This window comes from Phascolarctos cinereus, unplaced genomic scaffold (assembly GCF_003287225.1).
Source record: "Phascolarctos cinereus isolate Bilbo 61053 unplaced genomic scaffold, phaCin_HiC Scaffold_726;HRSCAF=1367, whole genome shotgun sequence".
Classification (NCBI taxonomy): domain Eukaryota; kingdom Metazoa; phylum Chordata; class Mammalia; order Diprotodontia; family Phascolarctidae; genus Phascolarctos; species Phascolarctos cinereus.
The window spans coordinates 118756794-118774347 of NW_027556098.1; the positions used below are offsets into that span (position 1 = coordinate 118756794).

At 36.3% G+C, this 17554-nt stretch overlaps 1 protein-coding gene across 1 annotated transcript in view; it reads right to left on the reverse strand.

Annotated features, from left to right (window-relative positions):
• SNX4 (sorting nexin 4) overlaps nt 1–17554 on the reverse strand; it is a 77675-nt gene that overhangs the window by 11139 nt on the left and 48982 nt on the right. The window contains exon 10 of the mRNA XM_020986007.2: nt 9434–9523. Coding sequence (XP_020841666.1) covers nt 9434–9523 — 90 coding nt within the window. The remainder of the gene's footprint in view (nt 1–9433; nt 9524–17554) is intronic.

Sequence of the window (17554 nt, forward strand, 5' to 3'; positions counted from 1 at the left end):
ATGACTCTGCGGCCCTGGAACCCAGACAGCAACAATGACATTACTAGGATTTCTTTTACTGTGATTCAGTAGCAAAAAGTTTCCTGATTTTAACCTTTTGTCAGCAGGAACCAAGTTCTCTATTGCATTAGCACCCAAGTGGCAAGAGATTAACCAACACAAAAAAGATTTTGTGCTGGTTATTTTTTGATTGTAGCATTTGGCAGAACTGAAAGGAAAGAAGCTGTGTTGCATGTAGAAGGGGTAACAGAAGATGATGGGGAAGAAGATGAAACGTCACACCAAGTCTTCAAATCTTACAAATGTCCTCCATGGCAACCAACACAGTCTGTAAGATCATCTTAATCCCCTCCAGGGAGCACAGCATTCTTTTTGGCTATGCTTTTTCTTGTTTGTTTTTCACTGTATAGCACTATCAATGAATTGTAATCTTCTTCAAGCCATCAATTTGCAATGAAATACAAATATCTCAAACTAATGCTTCCAAGGAACTGGAATAATACAGAGATGGCGAGGATGGCTCATATTGTGTAATTTTTATCTTTTAGTAACTTTCTAAACTCTGTGAAGTCATCTCTTGAAAACGAATTCATTTTACACCTCACACTGGTCTATACCTGCTTATTCATAGATTGTTCACCTATCCATTAAGTCTGATAAGTAATACATTCCAAGTTCTTCAAATTTTCCTGTAGTATCTCTCTTGATATCTAGGTCATATATCCATTTTGATCTTATTTTGGTAAATGGTGTAAGATACTGGTCTTAGAAAAAGATAGACAGACTTACACAAAATAATGAAGAGTGAAATGAGCAGAACCAAGAGAACACTGTATACAGTAACAATATTGTTTTAAGAACAACTTTGAGCTAATAAGTCATTTTGACTATTATAAATACCCAAACTAACTACAAAGGACACATGAAGGAAGCTGCATCTGCACACAGAAAAGAACTGATATATAGAATGGTTTTACACATATATACATATTTAAGCCTAATGGTAGCCATGGGGGGAAGGGAGGGAAGAAAAAAAGAAAAAAAGAAAGTTACACGATAATTTTATTATAAATTTAAAAGGAATAGCAACTTGTATATAATAGATTGGCACAGTTTCATGTACAATTGTCTCTCTCCCCCCCTCCCCCATTCTATGTTATGGAAATGCTTGTTTTATTTCTTAAGTTCAGAATAAAATAAATGAAATTTTAAAAAAGAAAATGGATTCATAGCTTCTATACCACACATGGGTATTAACAGCAAAGATTTCTTCGTGTTAGTTCAGGTCTACTTCTTCCTGTAATTTCTTTAGACACAGTTTATCTGCTAGTTTTTTTTTTCTGGGATTAAGTTCTTCAGGCTTTTCAAATCTTTTCTTAGCTTCTTCTTGTCTTCTGTTTCGGTTCTTTCTCTTTGATTTTTTTTTTGTTACCTTATTTCTTCTTTGTTTTCTTCAGCACCACCATATTACTTGATTATCCTCATCCCTGCCTTCTCAGTGGCTCCTGCTGGCCCTCCTCCTCCTGCCTCTTTCTTCTGCTTCAGTTCCTCCATTAAGAATTTGTCCTGACTTCCTGTGCCAAGATGGCAGATTGAAGAAGAAATCCTCTGAGCCCTTCCAAATGAAGGAAACTATATCTTGCTGAAAGATACCATAGACAATGAAGTCATATCAAAACCAAACATATGCACCAAAGAGTATAGCATCTAAATTTTCGAAGAAGCTGAATGAGTTACAGGAGGAAATAGACAATAAAACTATACTAGTGGGAGACCCCAACTTTACCCCCTCTCTGAACTAGATAAATTTAACCAAAAAATAAACAAGAAAGAAGTTAAGGAGGTGAATGAAATTCTGGAAAAGCTAGACATGATAGATCTCTGGGAAAAAATGAATTGGAATAGAAAGGAATATACTGTTTTCTCAGCAGTATACAGCACCTACACAAAAACTGACCATGTATTAGGACATAAAAACCTCACAACCAAACACAGAAAAACAGAAACAGTAAATGCATCCCTTTCAGCTCATAATGCAATAAAAATTATATTCAATAATGGACAATGGAAAAAGACTAAAATTTAAGTGGAAATTAAATAATCTAATCCTAAAAAATAAGTGGGTCAAATTGGAACAAGTCATAGAAACAACTGATAATTTCATTAAAGAAAATTACAACAATGAGACAACACACCAAAATTTATGGGATGCAGCCAAAGTGGTACTTAGGGGGAAATTTATATCTCTAATTGCTTACATCAATAAAATAGGAAAAAAAATAGATCAATGAATTGGGTACGCAACTAAAAAAACTAGAAAAAGAAGAAATTGAAAATCCCCAATTAAACACCAAATTGGAAATCCTGAAAATCAAAGAGATTAATAAAGTTGAAAGTAAGAAAACCATTGAACTAATAAATAAAACTAGAAGATGGTTATATGAAAAAAAAAGGTAAACCATTGGTTAATTTGATTTAAAAAAAAAAGAAGAAAACCAAATTACTAGTATCAAAAACGAACAGGGTTAATTCACCACCAAGGAAGAGGAAATAAAGATAATTGTTAGGAGCTATTCTGCCCAATTATAAGCCAATAAATTTGACAATCTAAATGAAATGGATAAATATCTACAAAAATATAAATTACCCCGATTAACAGAAGTAAAATAAAATAAAATGCTCAAATAACCGAATCTTAGAAAAAGAAATTAAACAAGCCATCAATGAACCTTCTAAGAAAAAAATCTCTGGATTATTCACAAGCGAATTCTACCAAATATTTAAAGAACAATTAATCAAAATACTATATATGCTATTTGGAAAAATAGGCAAAGAAGCTCTACCAAATTCCTTCTACAACACAAATATGGTGCTGATACCTACACCAAGAAGAGCCAAAACAGAGAAGGAAAATTATAGACCAATTTCCCTAAGGAATATTGATGCAAAAATTTTAAATCAAATGCTGGCAAAGAGATTACAGCAATATCAGAAGGATCACACACGCATGACCAGGCGGGATTTTACACTAGGAATGCTGTGCTGGTTCAATATTAGGAAAACTATCAGCGTAAGTGATCAAACCAATAACAAAACCAACAGAAATATAAGATTATCTCAACAGATGCAGCAAATGCCTTTGACAAAATACAGCAACCATTCCTATTAAAAACACTAGAGAACACAGGAATAAAGGAAGCTTGCCTTAAAATGATAAGTAATATTTATCTAAAACCATCAGCAAGCATTTTCTATAATAGGGACAAGCTAGAAGCCTTCCCAGTACAATCAAAGGTGAAGCAAGGATGCCCATTTTCACCTCTACTATTTAATATTATACTAGAAATGTTAGCTATAGCAATAAGAGAAGAAAAAGAAATTGAAGGTATTAGAATAGGCAAAGAAGAAACAAAGCTATCACTCTCTGCAGATATGACGTTATACTTAGAAATCCTAGAGAATCAACTAAAAAAAATTAAAATTATTAACAATTTTAGCAAAGTTGCAGGATACAAAACAAACCCACATAAATCATCAGCTTTTCTATATATTACCAATAAAATCTAGCAGCAAGATATAGAAAGAGAAATTCCATTTAAAATAACTGTAGACAATATAAAATACTTGGGAGTCAACCTGCCAAGACAAACTCAGGGACTGTATGAACACAACCAAAAAACACTTTTGACACAAAGTCATATCTAAACAACTGGAAAAATACTAATTGCTCATGGGCAGGCCAAGCCAATATAATAAAAATGAGCATTCTACCTAAATTTATTTGACATATGAATCAAAACTATATAAAAATTATTTTATAGAGCTAGAAAAAATAATAACAAAATTCATCTGGAAGAATAAAAACTCAAGGATATCAAGGGAATCAATGAAAAGAAAATGTGAAAGAAGGTGGTCTATACCAGATCTCAAACTGTATTGTAAAACAGTAATTATCAAGATAATCTAATACTGGCTAAAAAACAGAGTGGTGGATCAGTGGAATAGATTAGGTACAAATTACATTATGGTAAATGTCCGCAGTAATCCTGTATAACATAGAACCCAAAGATCTAAGCTTTTGGAACAAAAACTCATTATTTGACAAAAACTGCTGGGAAAACTGGAAAATGGTATGGCAGAAACTAGGTATCTCACACGAAATACTAAGATAAGGTCAAAATGGGTACATGATTTACACATGAAGGGTGATACCATAAGCAAATTAAGAGAGCATGGAATAATTTATGTCAGTTTTGTGGATAAGGGAAGAATTTATGACACAGGAAGATAAAGTGAACATTACAAAATATAAAATAGATAATTTTGATTACATAAAATTAAAAAGTTTATGCACAAATAAAACCAAAGCAACCAAATTATAAGGAAGGCAGAAACTAGGGATAAAAATCTGCAACAAATATCTCTGATAAATACCTCATTTCTCAAATATATAGAGAATGGAGTCTAATTTATAAAAATACAAGTTATTCTTCAGTTGATAAATGGTCAAAGGATATGAACAGGCAGTTTTCAAAGAAATCAAAGCTATCTATAGTCATGTGAAAAAATGATCTACATTACTAATTAGAGAAACGCAAATTAAAACAACTCTTAGATACCATCTTACACGTATCAGATTGACTAATATGACAGAACAAGAAAATGTTAGATTTTGGAGGGGATGTTGGAAAACTGGGACACTAATGCACTACTGGTGGAGTTGTGAAGTGATCCAACCATTCTGGAGAGCAATTTGGAATTATGCCCAAAGGGCTACAAAACTGTGCATACCCTTTGATTCAGCAATACTATTGCTAGGTCTATATCCTAAAGACACCCAAAAAAGGGAAAAAGACCTAGTTATACAAAAATGTTTATAGCAGCCCTTTTTGTGGTGGCTAAGAATTGTAAATCAAAGGGATGCCCATCAACTGGGGAATGGCTAAACAAGCTGTGGTATATGATTGTAATGGAATATTATTGTGCTATAAAAAATGACAAGCAGGATGATGTCAGAAAAACCTGGAAAAACTTATATGAACTGACACATAGTGAAGTCAGCAGAACCAGGAGAACACTGTACACGATAACAGCGATACTGTTCAATGAAGAACTGTGAATGACTTAGCTATTCTCAGCAATATAATGATCTAAGATAATCCCAAAGGACTAATGATGAAGCATACTATCCAACTCCAGAGAAAGAACTGATATTATTTGAATACGGGCAGAAGCAAGCTATTTTTCATTTTCTTTCATTTTTTTCTTTTATTCGAATCTTCTTGTACAAGATGACTAATATGGAAATGTTTTGCATAATCTGACATGTATAACCTATATCTGACTGCTTACATTCTCAAGGACAGGGGAGGGAAGGAAGGGATAGAATTTGGAACTCAAAACTTTAAAGAAAAATGTTTAAAAAAAAAAAGAATGTGTCCTCATGTACAAATTCCCCCACTGCTGCCTTCTTGGGTCATATATGTAAGAGCATTAGAAGGAGGGAAGAAGAGCTACTATTCTTCTTCACTGCCAAATTTAGCTTTCACTATCTACTAAAACTACATTTTCAAAGGTCATGAATGATAGTAGCAGGGTGAGATAGGCATATTACTGCGCTGCTGGTGGAGCTGTAAACATATCCATCTATTCTGGAAAACAATTCAGTATTTATATTAGAAATGTCACTAAACTGTAGAAACCTAGCAATATCACTGCTAAGCAAAACTCAAGAAGGTGAAAGGCAGGAAAAAAGGTACCATTCATAGAAATATTTAGAGAGACACTTAAGCACCTGCTATGTGCTCGCCACTGTGCTAAGCACTGAGAATACAAAAAGAGTCAAAAGACACACCCCTGCCCTCAAAGACCTTGCAATCTGGTGGGAGAAACAACATGCCATCAAATACATACAAATCAAGCCATATACAGGATAAAGAGGAAATAATTAACAGAGGGGAACACTAGCATTAAGAGGGGTTAGAGAAGACTTCCTGTAGAACATGGGATTTTAGTTGGGACTTAAAGGAAGACAGGGAGGTCAATATTTGGAGTGGAGAAGGCAAAGTGTTCTAGACACAGGGAATAGCCAGAGAGAATACCTGGAGTTGAGAGACGGAATGTCTTATGTGTGGAACAGTGAACAAATAAGTATCACTGGACCAAACAGTATGTTTCAGGGAGTAAGGTGTAAGAAAACTTGAAATTTAGTAGGGGGCTAGATTATAAAGGGCTTTGAATGCCAAACAGAATATTTTTTATTTGATCCTGGAGGCAATAGGGAGCCACTAGAGTTTACTGAGTAGCAGGGTGAGATAAGACGTGTTTTAAGAAAATCATTTTCGGGGAAGTTAGGTGGCGCAGTAGATAGAGCACTGGCTCTGGAGTCAGGAGGACCTGAGTTCAAATCCAGTCTCAGACACATAACACTCACTAACAGTGATTCTGAGCAAGTCACTTAACCCCAATTGTCTCACAAAAAAAAAATCATTTTCATGGCTAGAGGATGGATTGGCAAGCAGAACCACCAGGAAGCTATCATCATAGTCCAGATGTAGGTAATAAGGATTTACACTACAGTGGCGCCAGTGTCAAAGAGAAGAGGGCATATTTGAGAGATGCTGCAAAGGTGAAACCTAACAGAGTAGAGGTTGGAGGGGGTGAGAGACTGCAAAGAATCCAGGATGACTCCTAGGTTTTGAGCCTGAGGATTAGGAGGATGGTGTTGCCCTCTACACCTGCCCTTTTACTAAAGGGAAGGCAGGAGGTGGGGGGAAAGTTCGAGAGGAAAGATAATGAGTTCTGTTTTGGGTATACTGAGTTTAAGATGTCTACTAAACATCCAGCTTGAGATGTCTGAAAGGCAGTTGGACATGCGAGACTGGAGGTCAGCAGAAAAGTTAGGGCAGAATAGGTAGATTTGAGAATCATCAGCATAGAGATGGCAATTAAATCCATGGGAGTTGATGAGATCACCAAATTTAGTAGTATAGAGGGGGAAGAGAACAGGGTTCAGGTCAAAATCCTGAGGGATACTTATGGTTAGGGGATATGATGTGGGAAAAGATTCAGCAAAAGAGACAGAGAAAAAGTGGTCAGAGAGGTAGAAGGAGAAGTAGGAGAAAGTGGTGTCCTGAAAACCTAGAGAAAAGAGTACTGAGGAGGAGAAAGTGATCAACAGTGTCAAAGATTGTAGAGAGGTCAAGGAAAATGAGGCTTGAGAAAAGGCCACTGGATTTGATAAGTAAGAGATGATTAGTAACTTTGGAGAAAGTTTTGGTGGAATGATAAGGTTGGAAGCCAGATTACCAGTGGTTAAAAAGACAGTGAGAGGACAGAAAGTGGAGGCACCTATTATCAACAGCCTTTTCCAGGAGGTTAGCTACAAAAAGCAGAAGAGAAATAGGATGATAGTTAGCAGTAATAGAAGGATTAAGTGAGGGCTTTTTCAGGATTGGGGAGAAAGGGGTATGTTTGCAGGTAGTAGGAAATGAACCAGTAGAGAGGGAGAGACCAAAAATAAGTGAAAGAGTGGTAGTGGCAGAGGGGGCAATCTACTAGAGGAGGCAGGATGGAATAGGGTTACTTGAACAGGTAAATGGGTGAGCCTTGGTAAGGAGTTAGGCCACTTCATCATGTGAGATGGGTGCAGGAGATCTAGATGATTTGAGATGAGGAAGATGGGAGAAGGAACCATGGCAAATGGCCTCAATTTTTTCTGTAAAATATGAGGCAAGGTTCTCAGCTGAGAGAGTAAGGGGGAGTCACAAGAAGTCTGAGGAGGAATGAAAAAGTTTTGAAGAGCCATCATGGAGAGAGTGATAGTGAGAGGATATGGGAAGCACAGGATTGCCTGGTGACAGTGAGAGCCCAGTTACGGTTGTGTAACATGAGAACCTAGTCAGAAGATCTGCCTAATTTTCTTCATCTTCATTCAGGAGCAACTGCGTAAGAGTGAAGGCAGTGAATGGCAGAAGTAATCCAGGGCTAAGGCTTGGCTAGGTATAACTGGCAATATCATAAAAGGGCTGAGGATTCAAGAGAGGAGAACAGTGTAGAGTTTAATTGATTCATCACAGGGGCAAGATGGGGAGAAGAAGAGAGAGTGACAAAAGAGGTCAAGGGATCTGAGGTCAAAATGTGGATAACATAACTTTTTGGAGAAAGTTATGTAAGTGAAGGCAGAGGGAGAGGTGAAAAGCCAATAGACTGTGATTAGATAAGGGGATCTTCAGAATTCTTGAACATTTGTGGGTGATGATAAGATCAATGGCATGGCTAAGATGGGATCGAGGAATAGCTCACAGAAGTGAACATATTGAGGAATTGAATAGTTAGAGTATTTGAGACAAAGTCAATACGTATAATGAATAAAGTGCAACGTATAAATGTAATGGAATACTATTATTTACCATGAGGATTGATAAATATAAATTCAGGTAAATTTGAAAGAATTTGTACAAAATGATACAAAGTTAAATGAACAGAATTAAGAAAACAATTCATACTAATACCACAGAGAAGAAAACAACAGTGAAAAATATCAGATCTGAGCAAAGCAGTGACTAGTTGTGACTCCACTCAACTGTGGGTGAAATACAATTCCCTTTTCTTGGCAGCGGACATGGGTATTGAATGAGGCGTGAATTGTCAGACATGATTAATGTGTTGATTTGTTTAGCTGCATTTATTTGTTGTGAAGACTGTACTGGGGATTGGCGGGAAGAAGTCAGCTGAAAGTGATAGCAATATAAAAGAAAAATTAATAAAGCATTTTTCTTTTCTTTTTAAGATTTGGAGTTATTTCTGACACTCTCTTCTTCTTGATCCCATATGCCAGTTAGTCACCAAGTCATGTCAACTGAAAGATTCATAACATTTTCATGAGTATCTCTTCCTTTCTACCGCTACCACCTCCACTCTAGTTCAAATTCCTGTTATTTCAAACCCAGACCATTCAAACACCCTAAGTGAACTCAATGTCTTTAGTCTCCTCAATACATCTAGCAACACTGTTGCCAGACTAATCTTCTTAAACCATTGTTTTCATTATTTTTACCCACCTGCTCAAAAATTAGCAATGGTTCATCAGTCTCCAGTGTCCTTAGAACAAAGTACTATCCATACTACTCACCCTTACTTATCTTTTTATATATCTATGTTTTCTCCCTTTTAGGGGAATAGGAAGGGTTTCAATTTATCCAGGTGAGGGAAGTTTTTGATACAACAATGCTGCCCCCACAAGGAATTAAAGGATTTAAATTAGTTTGTGGCCTTCTAATAATGTTTAACAAAAAAGTACAAACAGAACAGCTCTCCAAATATTTACTAAGAAAATGAACGAAAAATCACAATATCTATATTCTACTGAAGCACATGGCCTCAGTTCTAAATAACCAAGAGGCAAGGAACTTGGAATTTTAACTCTACTTACCTTAATGCTTCTGCATAGAAAAGATATTCCTTCAGCTGATCTGCATAATGCTCCTCTTCTTCTAAAATATCATCAATAGAAGCTGCATATCTGTTTTTTTAAAAACACAAATGAATATATATGTATATATACAAATCAAACAACTTTTGTAGAGTACAAAGTATTAATATTCTAATGCCTATATCAAGCATACAAATTTTTTTCCAAAGTGCAATAAAGACAATAAAACCTATAGAAAATAATGCATTTCAGCAATGTTGGTAAATGCCTATTCCTCTTAACAAAGTGTTTACACATACACATGCGAGTGTGTGTGTGTGTGTGTGTGTGTGTGTGTGTGTGTATATGTGTATGTGTATCATATTCTATAAAATAAATTATGAAAAGACGTGCTGTTTTCTGGCACTTAGCACAGTGCCTGGCACATAACGGTAAGTGCTTAACAACCACTTATTGACTGACTACTATCCTCTCCTCTGATCAGGTCATTCTCATTACCACACTATGATTTCTGTCTCTGTGTTCAGGCTGTTCCTCTTTTCTAGAATGAACTCTCCACTGTTTATCCAAATCTTACCCATTCTTTAAGGCTCTCTCAAGAACCTCCACTGACCTTTCTCTGACTACTTTGTGACTTCACTGGTCTCCCTACTTATAGTCTTCACCATACAATTCAGCACCTAATTATAAGCTGTCTTATATATATGTGCTGTAGTAATTTCATGTGTTAATAATAAGCCTTATCTCTTAGATTTGAATTAACATTTCAAGGATAGAGACCATGTTTTTTATTTCTTTGTATCCCCCAGAGTGCCTAGCACAGAATTGAGGGCTGTAGGCACCAAATAAAACACTTTCGGAATGACTACAGAAACAGAAAAAAAAATCAGAATTTACTTCTTAACTATTATTTATTCCCTATTCTGCTAAATGGAATAGGTAATAAAAGTTGCCAAAAAAGACAATTTGCAAATATAAAACTTATGGGTCATTTTAAATACAAGGTGTCCCAAAAGTCTGGGTGCAGTCTTAAACTTAAGTGAAAATAAGTAAAAGAGTGAGGGTGACAGTAGGGGACAATCTATTGGAGGAGATGGGGATGGAATGGAATCGTTTGAACAGGTAAAGGGGCTAGCCTTCATAAGCTTTGGCATCCCAAAAGAATTGGCGCAGTCCTAAATTTAAAAGCTGCACTAAGACTTTTGAGACAGCCTATAAAATGTGCATTTCAAAAAATGTGTACAATAGGCAGGCACAAACATAAACAATGAAATTACATGTTAGGAATTTGCAATGTTTGCTTGGAGGAACTTTTTCCTATGTACAGATCAAATTCTTGGAAGTCACTGTTGAGAATAATGAAAGTTCCTTCTAGTTTTAAAAAAATTATGACAGTGGATGCTAAGTCAACGTTAACAAAAAGGCTTCTGAGCAACAACCAGATTGATGGCAGTGGATAGGGCTTAGAAATAGGGAAAAGGGGAGGGAGAAACAAGCATTTCTCAAGATAAAGATGAATGGTTGCTAAGGTTGATGCTATTTTAATACTTTAAAAATTATCTGGAAGATTACACACCATGAAATTTCTATGTATGCAAATTACATTAATTCTTCCAGGTGAAATACCAAACTGAGAGGAATATCTTTTGATTCTTTGTGGGTAACCTAAAAAGCTTTAGTTTTTGTATGGGCAATTCCAAAATAATAAATGCATTTAGAGGAGAAAAATAAAAATGTCCCGTGGTAGGCTCTAGGGTATCAGTTATATCCTAGGAAAGGGACCTTGGAGTTATTGTAGACTACACTCTGAAGATAAGAGTCCCAAAGTACTGGAAACAAAACAGGCTTCATAAATTTCCAGAGTACTGTTTAAAGATGGCAACTCCACCACAAGAAAAAGAAAGTAGAGTTAGAGAACACTGGGAGAAACACTAACAAAATCATCAAGAGGATAGATGTGCTACTACATCAGACAAGATTAACATTTAAATAGCTCAATTTAGAGAAAAGAAATCTGAGAGATTACATCAAAATGTATAAAATCCACTAAGAATAATAATAGTAGGACAAACACAGACTTGTTTATCAAAATGCAATTTGGAGGCAAAATGATATAAAGGAAAGTACTAGATCTGGAATGAGGACTGCATTTGAATTCTAGCTCTACCATCATGGACAACTCACTCTGGGCCTTAGGTTCCTCATCTATAAAATAAAGGGACTAGATGAGATGACCCCAAGATTCTTTCCACCTATAAATTCACTTTTGTATGATCTTGTTTAATGACTCTTAACTGTTTCCAATCACTATTTAAATATCCAACCCTATCCCCCCCCTCTTGAATGGAACACTTTCCCCTACCAGTTCCCTCTGAATTTCTTGGTATTTCTCAGTTCTGCTTGGTTTGCAATTTTACCAAGTGTCAAAACTTCAATGTGTGTTTTTTTTCCTTCTGCTTAAAGTAACCTGAGGGGGCAGCTAGATGGTACAGTGGATACAGCACTGGCCCTGACATCAGGAGGACCTGAGTTCAAATTTGACCTCAGACCAAATGCTTGACACTTACTAGCTATGTGACCCTGGGGAAGTCACTTAACTCCAATTGCCTAAAAAACAAACAAACAAACAAATAAATAAGTAAATAGATAGATAGATAGATAGATAGATAGATAGATAGATAGATAGATAGATAGATAGATAGATGGATAAGGTAACCTGAGGTCTGGGGCAAAGAATCAATTCCTGCCAGAATGAGAAAGCAGGAGGAAGAAGAAGAGGGCTACTTTTTCCTTTCCTGGGTACTTTACCCCATCTGCCCCCAACCCCAATGAATTTTCCTAAGTTGGTCCTGCTTTTCATAGCTTCCTCATCTTTTCCTTTATTCCTGACCCAGTTTCTCTAAAATTTTCCAGGTATCACTTTCTTCTCTGGACATGTCTTCAATGCAATTATACTTCAATTTCCTCCAGTCCCAGGTCACACAGAAGTTTCTGATCTACAATGTTATGGGGTAGAGCAGATTATTATGGCCCTAGAAAACCTTAGATTAGAGCAAATAAATGAAGACTTGGCAGACCACATCTGAAAGACTGCCACACTACCAAGATGGTACTTTATCTCTTCTATTTCCCATCCTCAATGGAACAAAGCAGGACTACATTGATAAGGACATTTTAATCAATCTATTCTCTGCAACCACACTTAATGATTCAACAAAGAACTCCAAAACTAAGGTTAGAATCACTTTAAAGATACTTGGGAAATCTTCCAATTCAGAAGACTCAGAAGCTTATCAGAAGTTACAGTCGTCCAGGAATTATTTTATATAGACAAATGTGCATTTGAAATACACTTTTAAAAGATACATAATTACCACCACTTTACAGAACCAGTACAGAACTAGGTGTACTGTCAAATACCAGTCAACACCATGGAAACTCTACACATTGCCTAACATGTTCAAAGAAACTGGGATGCTGGAAGCTTTCAATAAATCTTTCCATTATTTAAAAATGCCATGAAAGCAACGAACATGAGCTTGGACGGACTTCAGGAGACAGTGGAGGACAGAAGAGACTGGTGTGCTATGGTCTATAGGGTCACAAAGATCCAGATGGGACTTGAATGAATGAATAACATTATTTTAAGATGCAGGTTAAAAAATAATCAAAAAACAAACTGAAGATCAGAAAGATGCTTGGGAGGCTGAGTGTTAGGTTAAAATTAAAAGGTGCTCAAGCAACCTTGAGGATAAGGGTGGAGCCAAGATGGTAGATTACAGGAAACCCACCTGAACTCTCTCAACATTCCTCTCCAAACAATTTTAAAATAACACCTCATGTCAAATTTGGAATGGCAGAGTCAACATGAGGTCAGGTAAGATATTTTTCCAAGCCTAAGAAAACTTGGGAAGTCGGTAGGAGAAGTTTGTGACACTGGGGTGGAAGCCTGTACAGAACCCATACACATTGCAGGGATAAGAGCAGCTGAGAAAAGCTTTTACAGTGGAAGAGAAGAGGGGGGAAGTGAGAGGCAGCGGGTGAACTTTACTCTCATCAGAACTGGCTCAAAGTGGGAATAACATACACCTTCAATTAGGTATAGAACTCTATCTTACATACACTACAGGAAAGTAGGAGGAGAAGGGGATAAGAGAAGGGGGGAGGTGATAGAAAGGAGGTCAGATTGGGGGAGGAGTAGTCAGAAGCAAAACACTTTTGAAGAGGGACAGGGTAAAAAGAGAGTGAGAATAGAATAAACTGGGGCAGAGAACAGGATGGAGAGAAATACAGTTAGCAACAGTAACTGTGAAAAAAATGTTGAAGTTTCTTTGATAAAAGCCTCATTTCTCAAACATATAGAGAACTGAGTCAAATTTATAAAAATAAGAGCCATCGCCCAATTGATAAATGATCTAAAGATATGATCAGTTTTCAGATGAAGTAGTCAAAGCTATCTATAGCCATATGAAAAAATACTCTCACTGTTGATTAGAGAAATGTAAATTAAAACAATTCTGAGGTACTACCTCATACCTATCAGATTGGCTAATAGGACAGAAGAGGTAAATGACAAATGTTGGAGAGGACGAGGGCAAAATGAGACTTTAATGCATTGCTGATGGAGTTGTGAATTGATTCAAGCATTCTGCAGAACAATTTGGAAGTATGCCCAAAGGCCTATAAAACCATCCTTACCCTTTGACCTAGCAATACCACTACTAGGTCTGCGTCCCAAAAGAATAAAACAAAGGAAAAGGACCTTTATGTACAAAAATATTTATAGTAGCTCTTTTCTGGGGGTAAAGAATTAGAAGTTGAGGGGATGCTCATCAATTGAGGAATGGCTAAACAAGTTATGGCTTGTGATTGTACTATAAGAAATGATGAGCAGGATGCTCTCAGAAAAACCTCAAAAGACTCACATGCGCTGATGGCAAAGTGAAATGTACTATATACAAAGTAACAGCAATATTGTAAGATGATGGCTGTGAATGACTTAGCTACCCTCAGCAATACAAGGATCCAAGACAACTCAAGGATTTAGGATGAAAAATGCTATCCACTCCCAGAGAAAGAACTGATGGTGTCCAAATACAGATTGAAGCTTTTTTTTTTAAACTTTCTTTATTTTTCTTGAGGTTTTTTTTCTTGTCTATGTTTTCTTTCACAATATGACTATTATGGATATGTTTTGCGTGACTGTACATGTATATCCTATATTAAATTGTTTGCCCTCTCAATGGGGGGCAGGGAGGGAGAGGAAGGGAGAGAATTTGCAACTCTAAGTTTTAAAAATGAATGTTAAAAATTGTTTTTATGTGTAACTGGGAAAAAAAATATTAAATAAATGCTTTAAAAAAAAAGCAGCTGAGGCTGCAGCTGCAGCAAGCAGCTTTGGGAGTTCTCAGCCCAGAGATGGTCAGGGGGTTGGACAACTGGTCAGAAAGAGATTACAGGGGACTCTTTGCTGGCACTCGGTGCAGCTGGCACTGACTGGTAATTCTCTTGTTTATCCACAGTTCTGGGTTGCAATTCCACAGAGGAGAGGAGTGCTGGAGGTCAGTCACAGGACAGCAGGGGCCCTGGTCACAGTTCTAAGGCAAGACAGCAGTTACATTTGTGATTGTAGGGGAACAAGGACCCATTCTGGGTAAAGACCAGAGTGCAGACCAGAAAAGCAATAACCATACCTCTCCCAGAATCACACCAAGTTGGGAGCACCAAAAACTTCCAGAACCCTAGAACTAGCTCTATAAACAGCAGCACAAAAAAACCTGAAGCTTGGGACAGTACCTCCCTATCCCAGTTAAGCAGAGCCCAACTTTAATATAAAGTTCAAAGTCAAGAAACAGGCTGGGGAAATGAGCAAACAACAAAAAAGAAATTTGACTATAAAAAGTTACTATGGTGGCAGCGAAGACACAGACCAAGAAGACAATGATGTCAAAGCCTCAAAGAAAAATGTGAATTGGACCTAAGGCTGGCAAGAGTTTCTGGAAGAGTTAAAGGAAGAGATAAGAGTGGTAAAGGAAAAATTGGGAATAGAAATAAAGAGTGATACAAGAAAATTACGAAAAGAGAATTAACTTGGTAAAAGAGGCACTCAAAGAAATACTAAAGAAAATGACATCTTAATAAAACACAATTGGCCTAATGGTAAAAGAGGCGCAAAAATTCACTAATGAAGAATTCCTTAAAAAACAAAATTGGTCAAATGAAAAAAATTATAAAATCTCATTGAAGAAAATAATTCCTTAAAAATTAGAATTGGGCAAGTTGAAGCTAATGACTCCATGAGACATTAACAATAAAACAAATGCAAAAGAATGACAAAATAGAAGAAAATATGAAATATCTCACAGGAAAAACAAGTGGCCTGAAAAATAGATTGAGAGATAATTTAAGAATTTTTAGATTACCTGAAAGTTATAATCAAACAAGCCTAGACATTATATTTCTTTTTTTTTGTTTTGATAATTTATTTTTAGTTTTCAACATTCACTTTCATCAGATTTTGAGTTTTAAATTTTCTCCCCCCTCCTCTCTTCTCCCTGCCCCCTCAGGTGGTGTACAATCTGATACAGGCTCTACTTATACATTTACGTTAAGTATATTTTCCCACTGAGTCATGTTGTAAAGAACAATTAGAACTAATGGGAGGAACCATGAGAATGAAGCAATAAAACAAAACAACAAAGGAAAAGGAGAGCAAATAGGATGCTTCCATCTGCATTCAGACTCCATAGTTCTATCTCTGGATGTGGACAGCAATTCCCATCATTAGTCTTTTGGAGTTGCCTTAGTTCATAGTTCTTTCTTTGAATGTGGACAGCATTTTCCATCATGAGATTTTTGGAGACATCTTAGATCCTTGCGTTGCTGAGAAGGGCTAAGTCTATTAAAGTAGGTCATCACACAACGTGGCTGTTACTGTGTTCACATATAAAACTGATATACTGCTCGCCTTCCCAGAGGGTAGAAGAAGGAGGAGAAGAGAGGTAGAGAATTTGGAACTTAAAATTTAAAAAGAAATCAATGTTAAAAATAAATACATAATAAATCCAAAGGGGAAAAAAAGTACTCAAGCACTTAGCAAGTTTTGGAATCAAGGTATTGGTTTGAGACCAGGATTAGGAACTCTAAAGAGTATGGGAGCATTATTATGGCTGGAGTCATAAAACTTAAAGAAGACATAAAGTTTAACATAACAATCTAATCTGGTTTTCCAAGAAAGCAAATAAGCAGCATATGCTAATTTTCTTGTTACAGTTTATTATACTTTTAAAAATAATTGTATCTTTGCACAGGAACCTAACTTTTAAGATAGGAAGCTGGGGATTGAAATATCAAAAGGAAATGTTTGTATGTTCAACACTTTAAGGATGGTGTTGAACATTAGTTACATAGGTCCCTGAACAACAAATTTCAGTTAAGTTTGGGTATATGCTCTGGAAGAAGCCTCAGTGAATTCCAAACAATGAATAAAGCTACCAAAAGCTTATATCATGAAGTGTCCGAGTTATTATGAAACACCCAGAAGGCCACAATTATGAGAATGTATGTGTGAGGGTGGAAGGAAAGAAGCAGTAAGGGTCAGCAAGAGGTTTCACTGACCTTCAGAATGTGCCAAACTCCAGGTCTACAAAAGGTCTCCAAAGAAAGCTTCTACTTCTATTTGATTCCAAAAACTAAACTTCCAAAGATGTCATCTCATATAGTTTCAATCTTATCATTCATAAATTTACTGAAAATCAAGTGGTAGGATAAAATCTCCAAAAGTAAAGTTCTAGCATGTAGTTATTATTACTAAGGTTCAACAGAATGACAATGGTGATGATTCACATTTTTATGGCACTCCAGGGTTTACAAAGCACCTTTCTCGCAAGAGCCCCATGAGATAAATGGTACAAATATTAACATTAAATGTTTAACTATGGGAAGTGATCTGATCCCTCTCGGACTTAATTTTCCTCATCTGTAAAATAAGAAGGCCAAACTAATGACCTCTAAAGTTTTTTTCCCCCTAACAAACATTCTAAGATTTAATAACAAATACCCACATATACTCAATGTAAAAGAAACTACTGAACCCCACATACAATATAGACAAAGAATCTA